This window comes from Chiloscyllium plagiosum, chromosome 42 (assembly GCF_004010195.1).
Source record: "Chiloscyllium plagiosum isolate BGI_BamShark_2017 chromosome 42, ASM401019v2, whole genome shotgun sequence".
Classification (NCBI taxonomy): Eukaryota; Metazoa; Chordata; class Chondrichthyes; order Orectolobiformes; family Hemiscylliidae; genus Chiloscyllium; species Chiloscyllium plagiosum.
This window is the reverse complement of record NC_057751.1, coordinates 10,020,475-10,043,904: the sequence shown is the minus strand read 5'-3', so window position 1 is coordinate 10,043,904 and position 23,430 is coordinate 10,020,475. Positions and strand designations below refer to the sequence as shown.

The following is a 23,430-nucleotide window of genomic DNA, read 5'->3' as shown; positions in this document are numbered from 1 at the left end:
GGCATTGGTTGAAGGTGAGAGGGAAAAGATTTAAAAGGGACCCAAGGGACAACTTTTTCACGTAGAGGGTGATGCCTGTATGCAATTTGCTGCCAGAGGAAGTAGTGGAGGCTAGTACAATGACAGCATTTAAAAGGCATCTGGATCGGGATATGTATAGGAAGGGTTTAGAGGAATTTGAGCCAAATGCTGTCAAATGGGAATAGATTAATTTGAGATATCTGTTTGGCATGGACGAATTGGACTTAAGTGCCTGTTTCCGTGCTATACGTCTCCATGACTCTCCTATAAATGATGGAGTTTTGTTATTCCAAAAAGTATAAAGTGCACCACCCTGCAACCTGAAGGGAAGTTCTCGAACAGGCAACATTTAGAGCTTATAGCCCTGGAAATTTCTTTTTGTATCTTGATACGGAAATCACAGAGGGCTATCATCTCTTTAATGATGAGCTCCCAATGTTTTCTGCTGCCTGGGATTTCGGTAAATGACTCACTTGCTGTTTTGCTAATTTAATCTCCTTTCTGATTTATGTTGGCTGTTGAGTTGGAAAAATCTATGCCAAGTATTTTTTCCCTCTCTTTTCGCTTTTCAGACGTGTGTATGGATTGGGGGGGGGGGGGGGGCGGGGGCTTTAATTTCCTTCCTTGTTTATGACCAAAAAGTACAGCTGGCAAACCCAGTAAGCCGGCTGAGCACAGCAGCAGGCAGACAGAGAAAGTGCAGGGGACATTTCGAAGCGGTCATTGAGCAGCATCAAAGAGGGGAAGTTCAGTGATTGCCCGGGAACACTGTTCTGCAAACTCCATCCAAACTCATTGCAAAAAACTTTCCGCACTATTCAAGAGTTTTTTTTTATTGCAGATACTATTTAAAAGAGTTTTATTACCGCAGATTAATCGTGTTCACAGACGAAGATTAACTCTTTAGCAACTGAATTTTTTTGAGATTAAAAGGACACACAACGTGGCAAGAATTTGACAAAACTTTTGATTTTCAAACACAGCCGATTGGTGTTTGTGTGGGCGAATCTGCCTGTCTTTGGTTTGGGAGTATCGGTGCTGGCTTCCCTCCATGCTGCTCTGAAAATTGGCTTGCTCTGACTGGACCTGTCCCGGTACCCACTGTCTTGCTGCTAGAAGGCAGTGGAACTCACAGCACAGTTTTTGTCAATCTCTTTCAACTATTTGCAGGTTTGCACAGTCGGATCCACACCAAGCCAGCATGAACGGTGCTGTTCGAGTCCTAACACTCCTTCTCGCCTTGAGTAGCGCTGGGTCCACTCAATCCCTACTCGCCCATCTTAGCCCTGAAGATTCTCAACTCCAGGATAGATCGGGACAGGGAAATGAGAAAACACCAGGCGCTGGGCTGGGTCCTGATATGAGCCCTCCTGAAGGAACAGTGAATCGTGCAGAATCCATCGGACCCTTAAGAACAATGGTAGCTGAGAAGTCTTCGAAAGAAACACCTACTGGTAAGTGTCAAACTTTAGTCCAAACAAGATGGAAAGAGCACAGATGTACCTGACTTGGTCGAGTCATTGGTAACATTACTGGGATGCCCCATACAAAGACACACATTCTAAATATGAATAAATAAGACTACTATGTCCTGGGATAATATTTGAATTGTCTGTCTTCTAGATTGCTTTTAATGCTGCTCCAGTCATCTTTTCTGTGTGCAGTGGCATCAGAAAAAACAACCAACATTATCAAAGACCCACCCCAGTTTTACTCTTTCATTATCAGTTAGACAGAAGATCTCACAGTTCGAAAAAAAACGTACCAGCAGATTCAAGGAAAGCTTCTTCCCTGCTGTTATCAGACTTTTGAATGGACCTGTAATGTTAGGATCACAGAATCCCTACAGTGTGGAAGCAGGCCATTCAAGTCCATACTGACCCTTGTTTGTGCAACACAATTAACATCATGCCCATCTTGTGTTGCTGCAGTTAAAATGCATATTCAGGTTGTAATCCATACTTTATTCTCTTGTGAAATATATTCATCTGCCTTCTTGAACCACTGCAATCGGTATGCTGTATATGAGGGAGGGAATTCCAGAATTTTGATCCGGCGAACTTAAGGAATGGCGAGTGGCTTGGAAGGGGTCTTTCAGGTGGTAGTATTCCCATGTATCTGCTTGAATGGATTTGATTTATGACTGTCACATTTACTGAGGTACAGTGAAAAGGGTTGTCTTACGTGCTTTACAGGCAGATCGTCCTATACAAGTCCATCAGGGTAACAGAACAGAGTGCAGGACATAGTGTTACAGCTGCCAAGAAGTGCAGAGAGAGTTCAACATTAGGGACAGCATGGTAGATCAGTGATTAGCACTGTGGCCTCACAGTGCCAGAGACCTCGACTTGATTCCACCCTCCGGTGATTGTCTGTGTGGAATTTGCACATTCTCCCTGTGTCTGTGTGGGTTTCCTCTGGGTGATCTGGTTTCTTTCCACAGTCCAAAGATGTTCAGGTTTGCTGGATTCAATGTGCCAAATTGCCCATAATGTCCAGGGGTGTGCAGGCAAGGTGGATTAGCCATAGGAACTGTGGGTTTACAGGGATAGGGTAGGGGAGTTGAGTAGGGTGGGATGCTGCTCGGAGGGTCAGTATGCAGTTGTTTTTAAACTGTTGGATCTTCTGCTCGATGGAAAACAGTGGAAGAGAGTATAACTGGGATGGGTCTTCGATTATATTGATTGTTTTCCTGATGCGGCAGGAAGGATAGATGAAGTCAAAAGATAGGAGGCTTGTTTGTGTGATGGACTGGGCTGTATTCACAACTCTCTGTAGTTTCTTGTAGTCTTGGAAAGAACAGTTGCCACACCATACTGCGATACAGGATGCTTTCTATGGTGCGTCTGTAAAAATTTGTAAGAGTCTTTCTGGACATGTCAAATTTCCTCAGTTTCCTGAGGAATTAGAGACATTGCTGTACTTTCTTGACCTTAGGGTCAATACGGGTGGACCAGGACAGATTGTTGGTACTCGTCACTCCCAGCAATTTGACATTCGCGACCATCTCCATCTCAGTACTATGATGCAGACAGGTGTGTGCCCTCCACTCTACTACCTGAAGTCAATTGCCAGCTTCTTCATTTTGCTGATGTTGATGGAGAGGCTGTTGTCTGTACAACATGCTGTTAAGCACTCTATCTCCTTCCTGTACTCCTCATCGCTGTTTGAGATCAAACCTACAATGATGGTGTCACCAGCAAACTTGTGAATAGAGTTGTTGCTGCATTTAGCAACTGTCGTATTCATATAAGGATTATAGTAGGGGGCTCAGCATGCAGTCTTGAGGATTGTCATGGAGGAGCTGTTGTCAACTATCTTTACTGACTGTGGTCTGTTGCTCAGGAAGTTGAGAATCCAGTTGAAGATTGGGGAGCAGTGAGTTTAGAGGTGAGTTTGTTCGGAATTATGGTGTTGAAGGTGAAGCTGTAATCAATAAGTAGGAGCCTGACATAGGTATGCCTGTTGTCCAGACAGATGTTCCAAATATGAGTGTAGGGTCCAGGAGATGGCATCCACTGCCATGGATCTGTTGCAGTAGCAGGCGAGTTGTAGGAAATCAAGGCAATCATATGGCAATCAAGCCATAACCAATCTCTCAAAGCACTTCATAATTATGAAAGTCAGAGCCATTGGGCAGTTGTCATTGAGGCAAGCTGCATGATTTTTCTTTGGCACTGGAATGATGGTGGCCTTCTTGATGCAGCTGGGAACTTCAGATCGTGGAAAGGACAGGTTAAAGATGTCTGTGAATACTCCTGCCAGCTGGACCACACAGGAACTGAATGCATGACCGGGACTCTATTTGGGCTTGTCGCATTCCTTGGATTCAACCTTAAGAAGGCCTATCTAACATCTGTGGCATTGACTGAGGGTAGAAGTACATCCAAAGCTGATGGGACAGGTGATATCATTTCAGTTCAAAGCAAACATAGAAGGCATTGAGCTTATTAGGTGGGGATATGCAGCTGTTTGACATTTTATCACGTTTGACTTTTGCCACAAATGATGGCTATCCACTCTGGGCCTCAAGCTTACTTTGGTATTACCTCTTGGCTTTCTCAATGGCCTTGCGAAGGCTGTACATGGATTTCCTGCATAGGTCAGGATCGCCTGACATGAACGTCTCAGACCTGGACTTAAGTAAGGAGTGGATCTTCTGGTTCATTCATGGTATCTAGTTGGAGTGGTCATGGGTTTGGAAAGTGCTTTCTAATGATCTTTGGCAAATTTCTGTAGTGCATCTTGTAAATAGTACATACTGCTGCTTGTGAGCTGCGGTGGTGGAAGGAGTGCATATTTGTGGATGTGGTGCCAATCAAACAGGCTGGATTGTTTTGAGCTTGTTGAGTGTTGTTGGAGCTGCATTCATGCAGGCAAGTTAAATTCTATCACACCTGATGTCTTATAGATGGTGGACAGGTTTTGGGAAGTCAGGAGCCCTGTTCCTCACTGACAGATTCCTTGCCTCTGACCTGTTCTTTTAGCCATTTAACTTAAGTGGTGAGTCCACTTCACTTTCTGGTCAATGGTATAACCCCCTGAATGTTGATTGTTGAGGAGTCCATGATGGTAACACCATTGAATGTCAAGGTGTGGTAGTTAGGTTGTCTCTTGTTGAAGATGATCATTGCCTGGCATTTGTGTGGCGCAAAAGGTACTAGCCACTTTTCAGACTCAGCCTAGATAATGTCTAGCAACTTCTGGAACAAAAGTCCTCATTGATTAGATTAGATTAGATTACTTACAGTGTGGAAACAGGCCCTTCGGCCCAACAAGTCCACACCGACCCGCCGAAGCGTAACCCACCCAGACCCATTCTCCTACATTTACCCCTTCAACTAACACTACGGGCAATTGCTGGAATGTTGTCAGGCCCATAGTCTTTGCACTATCCAGTGCCTCCAACTCCTTTGTGGTATCAATTGGAGTGAATCGCATTGGCTAAAGACAAGCATCTGTAACGCTGGGGTCCTCTGGAGGTGGCTGAGATGATCATCTGCTCAGCACTTCTGTCATATCTTTTGCATTCACATGCTGGACATTCTCATTATTGAGGATGGAGATATGTGTGGAGTTTCCCCCTCCACTGAGTTGTTTAATTGTCCACTATTATTCACATCAGGATGTAGCAGGACAGCAGAACTTAGATCTAATCCACTGGTTGTGAGGTGGCTAGCTTTGTCTATCACTTTGTGCTATGCTGTTTGACATGTAAGTAGTCCTGCTTTGTAACTTCACCAGTTTGACACCTCATTTTCAAGTGTGCCACGTGCTCCTCCTGGCATGCCCTCCTGCACTCTTCATTAAAACAGGGCTGAACCCCTGGCATGATGGTCATGGGGGAGTGGGAGATATTCTGGAACTTAAGATTGCAGTTTGTGGTGGAATACAATTCTGCTGTTGTTCGATAGCCCACAGTCCCTCATAGAAAATTCAGCTTCAGTGGCTCGATCTGTTCAAAGTCTGTCCTATTCAACACAGTGGCAGTGCCATGTGAGGTATTCTCAATTTGAAAGCAGGTGTTCCTCTCCACAAGGACTGTGAGGGGTAACTCCTACTGATGCTGTTATGGACAGATGCATCTGTAGCCAGCAGACTGGTGAGAATGAGGTCAACTATATTTTTCTCTCTTGTTAGTTCCCTCAGCACTTGTCGCAAACCTGGTCGAGCAGCAACGTCCTTTAAGACCTGACCATTTTAATTAGGAGAGCAGGAGTCAAACCACCTTTGGTGGTGAAATCCCCAGCTAGTATCCTATCTAGATTTCCAAATTATAATCTCTCTCTCTCTATTTTTTAATGAGCAATTTTATCAGGACTTCATTCTCTTCCATTACCCTTGTCTGAAATAGGCCTGGAATTTAGGAATGAAGTGGGTTGGATTGGAATCAAAAACTATCATGACATCGAACAAGAACTTGTGTCTGGGATAGAATCTGCATGAGACAGTCGTTTGGTTCATTTAAAAAAAAACATATGTGTTGGAAAGAGATGGAATCAGTATTCTCCAAGGATGAAATGAAATGAGCTGAAGGATTTTCCTCATCCAAGCATCGTGTAAAATAGTACAATTTCTGAACAATGGGCTTGACAACTTGATAATAGTTGGGGACAGATGCAGTGCATTTTAAAATGTGCCATGTGTCTGAAAGCTGACAGCACATGGTCAGTATAGAGTGAGAAAAGTATCATGAATCAAAAATTATTTTTGTTTTATGGGGATCAGCAATGAGTAAGCATCACAATACACTTTTTAAATGATTGGGAATTAATGTTAAAATTTACCTGCGTATTCATTGTACGATTCTGAAATGCTTGTTGCCCCTCGAGCTTCCTGAGCATTCCAAGATATTTGGGACCAGATGTAATCACCTTTCATTTTTAAAAATAACCATTCTTTCGTGCAGCTCCCCATTGTTAGCTACACATTTTGCTGTTCTTTTCATTTCCATACCTGTGCAATAATGCTCTGATGAAAATCAAGTTATCTCGTGTCTCTCTCATTTTTCCATCTTCCTTTATATTTCTTCAGTTCATATGCTCTTATATTTTCTCGAACTATTCTTGCATTATTCTTTGGTTTAGCAAGTAACATTTCCATTTAAGTTACTTTTCAGTCTTTTGCTCACCTCACTCTTTTATTCTCCTCACACTTTTAATTACTTCTCTTGTTACTTCTGTTTTAACAGTGAGAACCAGGAAATCTATTGGCAAGACAAATGATCCCGAAAAATCTCTTCCACAAGTAAGAAAGAGACGTGAAGAATCAGATAGTCTGCCAATAGTGACAGCTGAGAAAATGACAAAACCAAGAGGAACACCCAAAAAGGCCAAGAAAGAAAAAAAGCCCAAGATAAAGGCTCCAAAGCCTAAGAAAGAGAAAAAACCCAAAGAGAAACCTCCAAAACCAAAGAAAGAGCGAAAACCCAAAGACAAAAATTCAAAACCAAAGAAAGAGAAAACCCCCAAAGAAAAGCTGCCAAAATCTGAGAAAGCAAAGAAACCCAAGAAACCAGTTGAAAAACTTGAGCCCACAAAGGAACCTTTGCATGAAGAAGAAAAGCCTCAGCTACCTTCACAAGAAGAGGAAGAAAAGTCTCAGCCACTGGAAGAACACCAGGGTATGTAAAAAATCTTTTGAACACTTATCTTCAGTAAGTTTATAACAAAGGAAGTTCCAATCCTGCTGAACAGTACAAATGCAACTATCTGTTTTTCTCTGATTCCATCTGTTTGACACGACATAATCATTCATCACACTGGGCTATGAGACAGAAGACCATGACATAAATGGGCACAGTTATGCCATTTGGCCCATCGGGTCTGCCCCACCATTTGATCACAGCTGCTGTGTTCCTCAAAACCATTCTCTCATCTTCTCCCTGTAACTCTCAATCTCCTTACCAATCGTGAATCTACCTATCTCTGTCTTAAATACACGCAATAACTTGGCCTCCAGAGCCCTCTGTGGCAATGAGTTCCTTCGATTAACCACCATCTGGCTGAAGAAATTCCGCCTTATCTCAGTTCTAAAGGGTTGTTCCTTCACTCTAAGGCTGTACCATCAGGTCCTGATCTCTCACTGCTCGTGGAAACATCTTCTGCATGTCCACTCCATCCAAGCCTCTCAGTATCTTGTGAGTTTCAAGTTGATGCCTCCACATCCTTAAATTTCATCAAGTCCAGAATCAGAGTCCTCAATTGCTCCTCATATGACAAACCCTTTGTCCCTGGAATCTTTGTTCTAAACATCCTCTGGAACCTCTCCAACACCAGCACATCCTTAGATATTGGGCCAAAAACTGCTCACAATATTGCAAATGCCCAGTCTGCCCAGAGCATTATGAAGCTTCAGCAGTACATTTGTGCCCTTGTATACCAGTGCTCTTGAAATAAATACTAACATTGCATTTGCCTTCCTTACTGCCAACTAATCCTGCATGTTAACCTTAAGAGAATCTTGATCTTGAACTCCCAAGTCCCCTTGTATTTCAGATTTTTGAAGCTTTTCCCCATTGAGAAAATAGTCTATGCCTCTATTCTTCCTGCCAAAGTGTATAACCTCACACTTCCCCATGTTCTATTCTAGCTTCCACTTTGCTGCCCATTCTCCGAGCTGGTCCAAGCACTTCTGTAGTCTCCCTGCTTCCTCAACACTACCTGCCCCTCTACCTGTCCTTGTGTCATCAGCAAACATAATAATAATGCCTTTAGTTCATTCATCTAGATCGTTAATGTGTAACATGCATAACTGTGGTCCCAATAGTGACCCCTGTGGAACTCCACTAATCACCAACTGCCATCCTGAGAAAAACACCTTCATCCCTACTCTCTGCCTTCATCCAGTACTTTGCCCCAACACCATAGGCTCTTATCATATTTAGCAGCCTCCTTTCCGACACCTTGACAAAGGCCTTCTGGAAATCCAAATGGATCAAGTCCAGTGGCTCTCCTTTGCCTAATTTGCTCATAACCTCCTCAAAGGATTCTAATAGATTATCAGTCGTGACATCCTCTTGACGAAGCCATGCTGATTCAGCCCTATTTTATCATGCGCTTCTGCAGTCCTATCCTTAAGAACAGACTGTAAAATCTTATCAACAACCAAGGTCAGGTTAACTGGCCTGTAGCTTCCTTTCTTCTGCCTTCCTCCCTTCCTACGTATGGGAGTTACACAAGCCATTTTCTAGTTTCTGGGATTCTCTCTGTCTGCAGTGAATCCTGAAAGATCACCACCAATTGCTCAGCTATCACTTTCAGAAGTCTGGGTGCAGTCCTTCTGGTCTGGGTGATTTTTTCACCTTCAGACTTTTCAGCTTTCTCTCCACATTTTCCTTAGTGAAGTCACACTCACCTCTGCCCTGACTCTCTTGAAGTTCTGGAATGCTACTGGCGTCTTCCAGTGTGAAAACTGATGCAATGTATCCATTCAGTTCTTCTGCCATATCTTTGTTTCCCCATTACTTCTTCTCCAGATTCAATTTCTTAGAGTCCAACATCCGCCCTTGCCTCTCTTTTATCTTTATATATCTGAAAGAACTCTTGCAATCTACTCCCCCTAAATGCTTTTTGTTATCCTGTCTGGTTTTTAAAAGCTTCCCAATCCTCTGGCTTCCCACTAATTTTTGCCGCATTGCATGCTTTTTCTTTTGCTTTTCTGCTGCTGCCCTTGAGTTCCTTTACAAATTGATTTGCTCAATTGAAAATAAACTATTTATTTTCCCAATTAGTCTCATCCCATGTCATACTATATTTTCTCTTGGTAACCAGCTGCCTTATAAGTGATGAAGAAACTGTTAGTGAAAACTATGTGAATGCCGCAGCAATCCTAAATAATCACTTGTCCATTCCTGTTCTTCTTATCAACAACATTTTTGTGACTAATTAATGTCAAAAGACAGAACAGTCTATTTTGAATTGATTTTTCTTTTGATTTCCCAGTAAGAATAACCCAAACAACATAAAAGTTGGAAACTTGGAGGAGATATATAAGCTAGAATATAAGGAAAAATGTTTTGCATTTATATTGTAACTTTTTACCACCTCAGGGCATCCCAATGTCACAAATGAAGCACTCTTGAAGCATGGTCACTGCTGTAATGTAAAACCATGCAGTCAGTCTGTACACAGCACAGTCTCATGAACAGTATTGTGATCATGGCCAAAGAATCTAAAAATATGTAGATTGACAGCTAAAAATCAGACAGGATCAAGGACAATTTATGAAATAATTTCTGTCTTACATCTGACAAAGAACGAGTACTAACTTATCCAAAACAGCTTAACTACAATTAAACAAGCTTATAGGAGAGCTTTTTGAAACTGCTAGAAGTTAAAAAGCTTTAATGCAGCTGGTTTACAGGATCCTGTAATATGATACTTTATCTGGCACAGTCGCAGCTTCCTGGAGTTTTCCTCTCTTTCACGGACCAAGCTATTCCCCATCCTCCTTTCCTGTATTGCACCACAAGGAATATCCCAACTCTGTAAAGACAAAAAAACTTTTTAGGAAATTTCCTTCTTTTCAATACTGCAGTAGTTCCAACATTTTTGTTCATGTCTTTGCTGCTTCGTTACTGTATAACATCATTGAAATCTGGAGAAGATCTGTTGCCTGCAAAGGGATTGCTTCTTTGGGTTGAATTTGAGAATGGGATGTTATAGGGTCCCAAGGAGACATATCATGATGTCATGCTCTGTTGCTTTCATGTGCCCACAGATTGGTCCTCAGGCCAGTCAAAAGTATAATCCTATTGCAGTAAATGAAACTGCTCCCAAAACTTGTGCACAAAGTGCTTCAGCAGAAATAAGACACCTGACTTAGACAGACAAAACCAAAGTACTGTGGATCCTGGCAATCTGAAATGCAAACAGAAAATGATGGAAATACTCAGCAGCTCATACAGAATCTGTTGAGGGAGAAATGGAGTTATCATTTCAAGTCAATGATCTTTTGTTCAAGACGCTGAAAGTTAAATATGTAATGAGCTGGAGATTTTTCTTTTCAATATATTAAGAGTTGGAAACAAGCAGAGAGATTATATGTTTTGCAAAGTAACAAATAGATAAATGATTGTTTCCCCTAGATTTTCTTGCCCTTCTCATTATTCACTTGTCTTTTCAAAGTTCACTGTGACTTAGCTTACATCTTAAAAAGACATACTAAGCCCGTAGCCAAAGATGAAAAAGCAAAGTTAGGAGGAGGCGATTGGCAGAAGAGTGGGAGCTCCAGTTTGTGGAATCATATTTGGGTGGTGCATAAGCCTTCAAAGGAATTCCAAATACTGACCGAGTGAACTCAGCCACATTGCTGCAGCAAAATAAAGAGCAACAGCTCAACATTCCATCAAAAAGAAAAATGGAAAGTTGCTTCAGGGAGGAGAAAGTGAGGACTGCAGATGCTGGAGATCAGAGTTGAGAATATGGTGTTGGAAAAGCACAGCAGGTCAAGCAGCATCCGAGGAGCAGGAGAATCGACGTTTCAGGCAGGAGTCCTTCATCAGAAATGTTGTTTCAGTCTACCACAGCTGGAACCTACTTTCAGAGTACGATTTGGAATACGTGCTCTTATTGCTGAGTACAACCATAAGTGTTCGCATGATGTAATACAGCATCTTCGGACCAGAATTTTTTTTTCATCTGATACTTTCACATATAATGAATTTGTGCCACTTGATGAATATAGTTGTCATTGGAAGTCCAAGCAGATTGGCCAAAGAAATATTTTGGTCACAGTTAATTCTTCACACAGAGCAGTGAAAATTCTCACCACTCGACTCATCCACTTTCAGCAATTTCAAAATCAGAATCTTTATCGAGAATATCCAATATCATGATAAAAATCTCTGGAATGAAGGCTACATTAATGACTTATTTTATTGTGGATACTCGCCCACATAAGCAGTTGATAACTGAAATGTGAACACAAAGTCCTGGAGAAACTCTGGAGAGAGAGAGGGTCCAAGAAGAGTGATTCTTCTTCCGAACTTCTGTGTTGCAAAGAAGAGTAGTACTGGACTCAAAACATTCACTCTGTGTTTGTTTCAATTTTCTAGCATCCACAGTATTTTGCTTTTACTTGAGGAACTGAATCTGTCGCAGGATGGTGAACCCAACAGCAACAATTGAACTACAAAAATGCAAATAAACACATCAGATTTTGAGTATAACTATACATTACTTGCTTCCAATCACATTTCTAAAAGATTGATGTGATTGGTTGAGTTATGAAGAGTGCTGTATATTGCACTATTTTTCATTATCGAGTTGAAGAGTTATTGCTGCATATCAATCATTAATAAGGCGAATGTTCCAGTAAATATAGAATTGACTCTTTCATCATGTCCTTTATGAGAGGCACTGCCTGTTTCCAAGAAATAATTCCACAGATATCAAGCACTCTCCCTGAAATGAACATTCATCACATCCTTGACATCTAGCATCCGTACTGTCACCTCAATCACCATGGATGGGAGATCTTACAAACTGGCCTTCTGGTTTTTGTGGCCTGAGTCAGTGGGTGAACTCAGTGAGCCATCTGGGAAGCATTCAGATTTCTTGCACTCCAGATGTGCAGAGATGGAAAGTGGTATGCAGGGGCAAAGAATGCTAAGGGAGATGCTGATGTAGAAGGGAGGCAGTAGCGTTACAGTCATATCAATGGACTAGTAATTCAGAACCTCCAGGCTAATGCTATAGTCTTACAGGATGGAAACAGGCCCTTCAGTCCAAATCATTCATGCTGACCAAGTTTCCCAAATTAAACTAATCCCACTTGGCTGTGTTTGGCCTTGATCCCTCTAAACCTTTCCTATTCATGTACCTGTTCAAATGTCTTTTGAATTTTCTAACTGTACCTGCATCCACCACTTCCTCTGGCAGTTCATTCCGCATATGAACCACCCTCTGTGTGAAAAGATTGCCCTCCTATCCCTTTTAAATCTTTCTCCTCTCACCTTAAAAATATGCCTTCTAATTTTAAATTCTCCACCCTGAGGGAAAAGACCTTTGCTGTTCACCTTGTCCATGTCCCTCATGACTTTATCAGCTTCTATAAGGTCGTCTCTCAAACTCCAGGCTTCAGTGAAAAAATGTCCCAGCCTATCCATATTCCTCAAACCCTCCAGTTCTGGCAACATCTTGGTAAATCTTTTCTGAACTCTTTCCAATTTAACAATTCCTTCCAGTACCAGGGCGACAGTACTCCCAAGTGTGGCTTCAGCACCTTCCTGCATAACCTCAATATGACATCACAGCTTATGTGGTCTAAGCAATGAAGCAAGTGTGCTAAACGCCTTCTCAACTACCCTGTCTACCTGTGCACAATGAACTATATAACTGAACCCCGGGGTCTTTGTGTTCCACCTAGGACATGAGTTTGAATCCCACTTGGCAGATACTGAAAATGAATTCAATTTTCTAAAAATCTGGAATGAAAAGCCAGCCTCATTGTGGCCACTGTCAATTGTTGTGAAAACTTCTGTGGTTCACTGACCTCCCTTCAGGAAGGAAATATGCCTTTACTTGGTCTGGTTCACTTGTGACTCCAGACTCACAACAATATGGAAGGCTCTAAATTGCACTCTAAAATAGCCTGGGCCATTAAGTCTGATTCAGGAGGAGCAGGAAATGCTAGCCTGGTCAGTTATTCATTGTCCAATGAATGAAGAAGACAGCTGCAATGTGTGTGGGCAAAGTGTCAGAATAAATAGCCAGAGACAGAGTCTTTGATGAGTTTATTTTGCATTTCTTCCGCTGAGACTGTAAAGCAGGAAAAAGGTAACTCAGGGATAAGGTATCATGTGCTAATCACCTGCTGGAGACATGAAGAGAATAAAAGTAAAGGAAAATGAATAAAACAGCTTAGTATTCTGCTTACAAACTCAAGGAGATCTCATCTTATCATCCAACACGTTAATCATTGTGCATCATTTTCAATCATGCATAGTTTATTATTTTAGTTTTAGTTTTTAATTGGTGATTTGTTTCTTCCAATGCTGCAGTTCCGTTTCAGGCTTTTCAACTCTCAGTGTGTTGACTTTTTTTTGCCCTTTTCTGTTCTTCCCTCTCAAGGCCTCACAGCATGCCAAGGGTCATGCTGCATCATTCTGCCTTCACTTACATCCTGCACTCTGATGAATTACAGTATCACACTGACATTCACATAACCAAACTTTGCTCTTCTTGGTAACAGTCAGGATACTGAAAGAATTGCTATACATGCAGTGTGGTAGCAGGGTTTTATACGCTGGCAGGAATTCATCCTTTAGAACAGAATAGAATAGAATAGCCTTTATTATCACATGTACTCAATGGGTAAAGTGAAAAGTTTATGTGTGGCTAATCAGAGCGCCGACTTCGATGCAAAGTATTTAGGCATAGCATCTTTTGTTACAAGATCTTGGGCAACGCAGAAGTAAAATGCCCAGCAGTACAGAAATAAAAATTCTGCAGACCACGCTGGCACCTAGCTTCCATTCCGCACTGGGCCCTGGCTCCACACTGCGCCAGGAACATGCCACACTGGGAGGCCACTGCAGGAGGCCAGAAACTTGAAATGCCAGGAGGCCACAGCGTCAGGCAGAGGTCGCCACGCCACACCAAGAGGCCCCTACGGGAAAAGGCCACTGTGCCAAGCCGAGAGGTCACTACGCCAGGTCAGGAGGTCGTGATACCACACCGAGAGGCTGTCATGACAAATTGGAATGTAACCACAGCAAAACTGGGAGGCTGCTACAGGAGGCCACTGCATCAGGCAGAGGCCAGGAATCATCACCAGAAGTCAAGAATCATCACTCGCCAGAGGCCAGGAATCATCGCCGGAGCCCGGGAATCAAAGGGAAAAAAAAGGAAAGAATAACAAAGCACGACGAGGAAGGAAAAGAAGAAAAGAAGAGCGGACGGACCAGATGTGCTCCGCTTGGAGCGTCCTACTCCGCCACCATCTTGCAACAATCCTTTGTGGATTGTAGTCAGGAAGGTGCACACAAGCTCAGAATCACATATGCAATACCCTATTTTGGATGTACAATTATTTAATGTTTCTTATTTTGATGCAGTTGTACAAACTAGACTTCAGTGGACGTTCATGTACATATAATTAATAAAGAACTGTTTCTTGCTGTGAGATTAAAACAATTAAATGGGATCACAGAAGGCTCAGAGGTGATTCACGACTCAAACATGAGGTGTGAACCAGACTTTAGATGTGGTAGAAACCATAAAACTCATGTATGTATGAAGAAAAAGTGGGTTGTCCAAAACACTGGTGATGAGGATATATGCCTCAGGATATTATTGAGTTTTTGACAAGGATCAAATGTTTTATGACTCATTCATAATATTTCATGCATTGAGCTCGTCTCCTTATGACACTTACAAATATTTAATTTGGAAAGAAAAAACATCAAATTTAATTCAAGGCTAATTTACTGCATGGACAGATACTGTTTATGGATGTAGGTTTGCTCGCTGAGCTTGGAGGTTCATTTCTGGACGTTTCGTCACCCGATTAGGTAACATCTTCAGTGGGCCTCAGGCAAAGCAGTGTACATGATTCCTGCTTTCTGTTTATATGTTTGGGTTTCTTTGGGTTGGTGATGTCATTTCCTGTGGTGATGTCATTTTCCTGTACTCTGGAAAGATAAATTTATAATAAAATATTATTAAATAAGATTTACAAAGGAACAGAAATTGATAAGGGACCACAGACAAGCACAATGGATTAAGGCATCCAGATTAATATAGATATGTAATTTGTTAAAGGAGTATAGAAACAGCTTCCCTTCACAGAATGCTCCTTGTGCAGTTTCAACTAACCTTCACTTGACTCTGTTCTCGTGCTGAAGCACTCATCTTGCCTTTATATCTCCCAATGAGAAAATAGCGCAGGCTGGCATTTCACTTCATTGCACAAACTGTGAATGTAAATTCAACTATTCTGTGACCATAAGATCATTCCCTGTTATTATGAGGGCAGAAAAGGAAACTCTCCTGAACTATTTCCAATGAGTCACACTTTTTCCATATTGGATGTCAATGAGAAACACAATGAGGTCCCTTTACCTTCATTCTGGCTTTCATTATTGCACATCCGACTTTAATTGCACCACCACTGGCACCAGACCCATCCTTCAGCCTCTCCATTCTCCTCTTTTGAGACCTTTAGACCTCCCTGTTCAACCAACTTTTTGATATTTGCCATCATATCTCTTTCTCTGGCTTGGTGCCAAATTCTATTCAATAACTTTTGTGAAGCCCCTTGGGGCAGTAACTATGTTAAAGGCACCAAATAAATGCTAGTTGGTGTTATCGGTAAGCTCAAATTACCTTCTCTTTGCACTTCGTGTATAATTCCGACAACCAACAGATGAAGGGATTCCTGGATAATCCATGATGGAGGACAGGAAAAAAATTGTGGCTGGAAGAGATGCTCCTTTTTTGAGGGAGAGGGTGACCCCCGTATCCACAGGTCCTGTTACCGCAGTTTCATTTACCTGCGGTTTACTGCAGCCTGAACATATAAAAGGGAATGTTGCAGAACCGGGGACCAGGAGGTTGCGGGGAAGATAAATTTCCCATTTAAATGAATGGGTTCGCACATATCTGTGGTTTCAGGCTTCCGCAGTAGGTCTTGGAACATATCCCCCATGTGCACGAGAGGACGACTGTATTTTCAGTGTCGGAGCTGATTTCCTAGAATCCAAGGGGCAGTAATTACTATTTTATAAGCTGTTGCATTGTTTTGGAATTTTGGGAAGAAAAAGATCAAAACAAAGGCACTTTTAAAAGGAGGAAGAGTGAGGCAAAGGCAGTGATCACATGAGATGTGAATAAAATGGAGCAGTAAACATGCACAGCTGTCTGATCCAGCAGTAACCGACACAGCTAACTGCCTCAGCTGTTTGGTTTCAAGAATCTCTGGAAAAGCAACCAAAGACACAACTTTTTTATGCAGAGGGTGGGACATGTCTGGAACACGTTGCCTGAGGAAATAGTGGAGGCTGGTATAATCACAACATTTAAAAGGCATCTGGATGGGTATATGGATAGAAAGCATTCAGAGGGATATGGATCAAATGCTGGCAAATGGGTTTAGATTAGTTTAGGATATCTGGTTGGCATGGACGAGTTGGACCAGAGGTTTCCTTGCTGTATAACTCTATGACTCTAAATAAGACCAATCAGTGCAGACCTATTTGTTTGCATTCCCTCTTGTGATAAACCTTCCGATGAAATATACTTCTTTTTCAAGCTAAAGAAAGTAACTGAGCCTTTTGAGCTAAGTTCTGTACCACTCTGCATTGTTAACAAAAGTGAACATTCATAAGCAAGAAGTAGCTGGGATTTTTTTTGCCCGCTGTGCCAACAATAGAATAAAAGCAAGAAGTTTGAGAAACGTACACGGTGGTACAGAACATGAGTATTGCTGAAAAGAGACATGATGCAAAAAGCCTTTGTCTTGCACTGGCAAGAGGCATTGGACAAGGCAATGCAGTAGAAAAAAGCAATAGGGAAATATAGGTTTCCCATGCGATGCAGGGACACACTCTGTGCAAATAAATAAGAATGGCTAAGCTTAGCGCCTTTTCTGAACTGTGCAGAAGCATGGGAAGACAATAGTTCCCTGTCATCTCTTTCAAAGCAATGCCATGGTCAATCAGAGTTGATTGCCAACTTAATCAGCATTCTTTTCTCCTTTTGTGCAAATTGTGATTGTTTGACATTTGTCATATTTGTCACATTGAACTCAAGATGAAAAGCTTTGGTAACATGTCTCACCTTCCAGACACATCCAAGTTTCAGAAGTACACAACAGGCAGTTAGCCATAGAAAAGCAAAAGTCAACGATCCCTAATCTTAACCACATAAAATTGAATGAGTTTTGAGCAACTTCAAATGGAGCTGTAGAGTCCTATGCTTTTTTTTTTCTCTTTGAAGTGTTCCAGGGCATGGACAGCAGCTCTTTCTGCAACGGCTTCAAATTTACAATATTTGTTGGCTTAGCTTTAATTCACAGTAAGCTGCTGATGCCAACGTGAAGAAAATCGTTTATGCCTGATAGAAGTTGAGAATCTTAGCATTGAAGATCAGAGATTATCACGTTTCCTTTGTACTGCTGGCATCACACACAAGGTTTTGCATTTTCATGGATTTCAATTAGATTAGATTACTTACAGTGTGGAAACAGGCCCTTCGGCCCAACAAGTCCACACCGCCCCGCCGAAGCGCAACCCACCCATACCCCTACATTTACCCCTTACCTAACACTACGGGCAATTTAGCATGGCCAATTCACCTGACCTGCACATCTTTGTACTGTGGGAGGAAACTCACGCAGACACGGGGAGAATGTGCAAACTCCACACAGTCAGTTGCCTGAGGTGGGAATTGAACCCGGGTCTCTGGCGCTGTGAGGCAGCAGTGCTAAGCACTGTGCCACCGTGCCACCCACGGTGTGTTAGGAATGGACATGGTAGGCTGAATATCTTCTCCATGCTTTATGATACTTTGTGAATGGCTTATTTCAATTTTATTTCTGAAGTAGAAAAAGAGTATAAATCATGACCTGTTTACAGATATGTCTAACTTTTAGTTTATTTCTGATCTATAGAAATTCAAACTGAGCTTGTCACAGAAATGATGGAAGAAATTGTCACGGGCCTGGAAATATGTAAGTCTAATTAGGATCAAATGAAATCCAAGCAGCCATGGTGTTTCTGAGAGGAGGTGGTGACTTGTACATTCAGTTCAACTTCAGCTCTGATCCTATTCCTCCCAAACAAAATCCCTTTGCTTGCTTTATTATACGACAATTGAAAAGCAAGTGGCCAATTAAACTGCAATTCTGAGATCTGTTGTGCTCATTCCCTGATATTCCTGGGTTTGACAACTAAAGCCAGTGTTTCAGTGTTCTGCTTGCTGCTGGTAAATCAGATCAAAAACTGAGTTCTTTGGTGTAATCATGTAAATTGCTCAATTTTCGATTATTACAAAAAAGTAATATGAAAGGTTAATAATATAAATTTATTATAAAATTGTTGAATTCCCTCCATTACAGTATTGTGGGTCAACACACACCATGTGTGGACTGCAGCAGTTCAAGAAGGCAGCTCACTCCCACCTCCTCAAGGGCAAAGTGAGAGGGGCAGTAAATGCTGGCCAGCCAGCAATGCGTCCATGCCATAAATGAAAAAAGAAAAGCATAACTGGGGATCAAGAGAAGGAAAAGCATGTTTTATAGCAAATGATTTCAGTGTCTCCAAAGTTTACATTTGTGTTCTTTCAACCCTGGGGAGTACTGACTTTCACTAGGGTACAGCTCCACCCATCACCACTCATTTGTAACTGTCCTGAGTGACCATCCCAGTGTGTGCTGACGTATTATGCATCTGTTGGAGGAATCACCATTGGGTCTCAACCAGTGCTCATCTTACATCCACATAGTGGAATTGCACAGCCAAGTTCCTGGGGCGGGGGTGCTTTTTGAACAAGTGTCACAGCTATATTGCTGCCATTTCATATTTAAGTTTATTATTATTCCTTATTTCAACATTACTGCATGAAATATGCAAGTCTTTATTTTTAAATGGCCAGGCTTGGGGAGCTGGGATTCAGAGGAACTGCTGGCAGCCAAAGGTAAATTTTTTAAGAAGTTATAACTTTCAGGTGTCTGACAGATGACTCTCCGAGAGTGCTCAGAGTTCAGTTGTCTCCTGGTCCCATTCAAAGGTGAATAAATGCTTAACTCTCACACTGCAACCAATGGTGAAAGGAAACAACGCATCAGTGAAAAAGATCTTTTTGATTCTGATCTGTACAGATTCCAGCTTTCTTTCTGTAAACCTTTGGGTTTTTCCATATTTAAAAAAAAAATTAATCAAATGCAGATGTAGCAACCAGACTTAAGAACCCACAAAAAGACACGAAGCTGACATACTAAAGAGGAAAGCTGAGAGACTCCTGAGGGAAGGAAACAGATGGGTTAGTGTTCACCAGTGTAAGATAGGAATTATTCAGTACACTACATCATAAGAAGTGACGGTGAGTTCCTAGTCTTGCTTGAATCTTGGTATTTACCTGGGGACCAAGGAGATTGGAATTCATGAGCCAAACTGACATAAATTAAAAGTTTGCGTTTTAAGCATAAACCTATTTTTAACATGAAGACAAACTGTGACAGAAAACAACTAAAATCTGCTTTTTACTCAGTTGAATATGACCTGTGGCCAACTGAACCACCTGCCATGCCATTCACACTACCATCTTATGTTGAATACGACACTGAGGAAAAGGAAATCATTGAAGAAGAGAAAACTGGTAGGTTATCCCTCCTGTTCATAACGTGGATAGAATTTTCTAGTTGGAGCCAGACGCCATATAGTACTCTAATGCTTAAGTATCTCAAGTGGTGAATAAACAGGGAGGTCTATTTAATACAGTATGAGGTGTGATGTGGCTCTGCAAAGAGAGCTGAAATTAAAATACTCGTTGGAAACAATTCATAACAAATTGGAATTGGTGACAGGCATGAGCTCAAAGGAATATATTTAACGCCAGTTTGGCAGTTGGAACTGTTCTTGCAATCTAGAATCTTACTCTTCAGATCATATCGTTGAAATGCAAAAATTAGCATGTTTGTGGGAGGAGAGCAGAGGATTGGGACTAATAGATAGCTGTTTCAAAGTTCTGGCACACACGTGATGGGGCAAATTGCCACTTGCTGTGTTTTATAGCTCTATTTCTGATATTTAAGGTGTATTTAAGGTACTGTTCATCTTACTCTGTTTTGTGTATCTTAGTTAATTCCATTCTTGCATGTGAAGTACTCAAACATGATCTTTCTTAATTCCTTTTACAGCTGAACCTACAGAAGCTGCAGAAGTCCCAACTGAGTCATTTGGAGAGAATTATGATTATGGAATAGATGAACATGTGGATGAATGTATGTTTCAAACAATTTACTTTGCAAAACATGTGCAGAGCTACCACATGGATATATCTCTAGTCATGAGCACTTGGTTTTACAACAGTAGATACAAGTGAAACATAACATCAGCCCTGTGTTGAGTGGATATTGTGACTCCTTGAGAGGAGAGTCAGCATCGGGTGTGGGGAGGGGTGGGGTGGGGTGGCGTAATCCAAGTCTCAAAGAAGGAAGATAGGAAGTGGTTTTGCAAAAAAGGTTGAAGGTGTAGAGTCTGAACATCAGCCAGCAGTGTTATGCAAGTTCCAAAAAACTTCCTACAGGGTGAATCATCCTTTGTGTCCCAAACTTGCGCTCTTTAAAAATATAGCATTCTTAGTCTTTGACGGTTTGAGGGGTAGCCGTCTTTGATCAACAGTGGCTGCATTTCAAAGAAATATAAGAGGCACTTAGTCTATGCAGCTTCTTCCAGCTTCAAAGTTCTGCTTGATATGATATTTATTGGTCTCCAGAAAATTAGTGGAGGATAAATACTTCCTTTGAATCTAAATGTTTCAGTTTTTAAAAATGAAAACATATTAAATAGTCATGAAGAAAAGTCAGAACTGAAATATTTCTATTGAAACAGAAATGCTTAAGAAAGATTTTTATAACAGCTTTCCAAATTAGGCACAATTATATAAGCTTAGCAGTGAGCATTTGATTTCATTGGTTGGAGAATCAAGAATAACCAAGAACAAGGGAATATGAGTGGTTTTTGAGACAGAGACTGTAATATCTTTGTGAAGAAAGTGATTAAAATCTGAAAAAGAATTGATAGAGAAGGGAAAGTGGTTTGGGAGAGACTCCTCCACATTAGTTATCACAGTTGTGAGAAATTAATTGGTCTCCTAATGGACTAGATGTTCTCTGATTCAATGAAAATAGAAACACAGTGAAGTATTGCAAAAGTAGCATATTGTTGAGATGAGGACCAAGTTCATATTGACATCTGACACACAAGAATTTGTTCATATCCTTTTGGATAACAAGTGGATTAGAAGCATAATGACAGGTTGGCCATGTACATTTAAGATCATTTGAGGAAAATCTTTACATTAGAACAGGTTCAGACAAGATAGAACATAGAACATTACAGTGCAGTACAGGCCCTTCGGCCCTTGATGTTGCACCAACCTGTGAAACTAATCTGAAGCTCATCTAATCTACGCTATTGCATTCTCGTCAGTATGCCTATCCAATGACCATTTAAATGCTCTTAAAGTTGGTGTGTCTACTCCTGTTGCAGGCAGCGCATTCCATGCCCTTCCTACTCTGAGTAAAGAACCTACCTCTGATATCTGTCCTATATCTGTCATCCCTCAATTTAAAGCTATGTTCTTTCATGCTAGCCATCACCATCTGAGGAAAAAGGCTCTCACTGTCCACCCTAACTAATCCTCTGATCATCTTGTATGTCTCTAATAAATCACCACTCAACCATCTCTCCAGTGAAAAGCAGCCTCAAGTCTGTCAACTTTTCCTCATAAGACCTTCCCTCCATACCAGGCAACATCCTGGTAAATCTCTGCACCCTTTCTAATGCTTCCACATCTTCCTAGTATGCGGTGACCAGAACTGTATGCAATGCTCCCAGTGTGGGTGCACTAGAGTTTTGTACAGCTGCAACATGACCTCATGGCTCCAAACCCAACTCTATCAATAAAAGCTAACACACCATATGCATGTGTCTGGTGGCCATGTGGTTAGAGTTGGGATGAGATTTGAAAGGCCCTGGGTTCAAGTCCTAGGTAGACCCTTAGAGGTAGTCTGAAATAGGAAAGGCGAGCTTCATTAATTTAATTCGGGTTAAATGAACTTAGTGCTGAGTAAAATCAAGTTCGAACTCAATAACTGCAGGGAGTGCCACTGTGTTTTGGGGCGGCACAGTGGTTAGCACTGCTGCCTCACAGCGCCAGAGACCCATGTTCAATTCCCGCCTCAGGCAATGGTCTGTGTGGAGTTTGCACATTCTCCATGTGTCTGTGTGGGTTTCCTCCGGGTGCTCTGGTTTCTTCCCACAGTCCAAAAATGTGCAGGTTAGGTGAATTGGCCATGCTAAATTGCCCATAGTGTTAGGTGAAGGGGTAAATGTAGGGGAATGGGTCTGGGTGGGTTACTCTTCGGAGGGTCGGTGTGGACTTGTTGGGCTGAAGGGCCTGTTTCTACACTGTAAGCAATCTAATCAAACCATATGCGTTCTTAACACTATCAACCTGGGTGGCAACTTTCAGGGATCTATGTACATGGACACCAAGATCTCTCTGCTCATCCACATTACCATGAATCTTACCATTAACCCAGTACTCTGTACTCCTGTTACTCCTTCCAAAGTGAATCATCTCATACCTTGCCTCATTAAACTCCATTTGCCATCTCTCAGTCCAGCATTGCAGCTTACTTATGTCCCTCTGTAACCTGCAACATCTTTCCGCACTGTCCACAACTCCACTGACCTTCGTATCATCCGTAAATTTACTAACCCATCCTTCTATGCCCTCACTCAGGTCATTTATAAAAATGACAAACAGCAGTGACCCCAAAATAGATCCTTGCATACTCCACTAGTAATTGAACTCCAGGATGGACATTTCCCATCAACCACCACCATCTGTCTTCTTACAACTAGCTAATTTCTGATCCAAATTACTAAATTGACCACAATCCCATGCTTAAAATGTGATGTTCGAAAAGCTCAGCAGGTAAGGCAGCATCCAAGGAACAGGAGAATCGACGTTTCGGGCATAAGCCCTTCTTCAGGAATAAGGAAAGTGTGTCCAGCAGGCTAAGATAAAAGGTAGGGAGGAGGGACTTGGGGGAGGGGCGTTGGAAATGCGATAGGTGGAAGGAGGTCAAGGTGAGGGTGATAGGACTGAGTGGGGTGGGGGCGGAGAGGTCAGGAAGAAGATTGCAGGTTAGGAAGGCGGTGCTGAGTTCGAGGGA

General features: G+C 41.8%; 1 protein-coding gene across 2 annotated transcripts in view; it reads left to right on the top strand.

The window, feature by feature from the left end:
- Nucleotides 1-384: 384 nt before the first annotated feature.
- LOC122543101 (inactive carboxypeptidase-like protein X2) overlaps nt 385-23,430 on the top strand; it is an 81,052-nt gene continuing 58,006 nt past the window's right edge. Inside the window, exons 1-6 of one of the 2 annotated variants that reach the window (XM_043681355.1) lie at nt 385-481; nt 1,192-1,475; nt 6,713-7,144; nt 18,136-18,195; nt 19,734-19,841; nt 20,383-20,466. In XM_043681355.1, coding sequence (XP_043537290.1) covers nt 1,223-1,475; nt 6,713-7,144; nt 18,136-18,195; nt 19,734-19,841; nt 20,383-20,466 — 937 coding nt within the window. In that variant the 5' untranslated portion in view covers nt 385-481; nt 1,192-1,222. Of the gene's footprint in view, nt 482-684; nt 1,476-6,712; nt 7,145-18,135; nt 18,196-19,733; nt 19,842-20,382; nt 20,467-23,430 lie in introns of those variants that run through there. The other variant, XM_043681354.1, reaches the window with a different exon arrangement.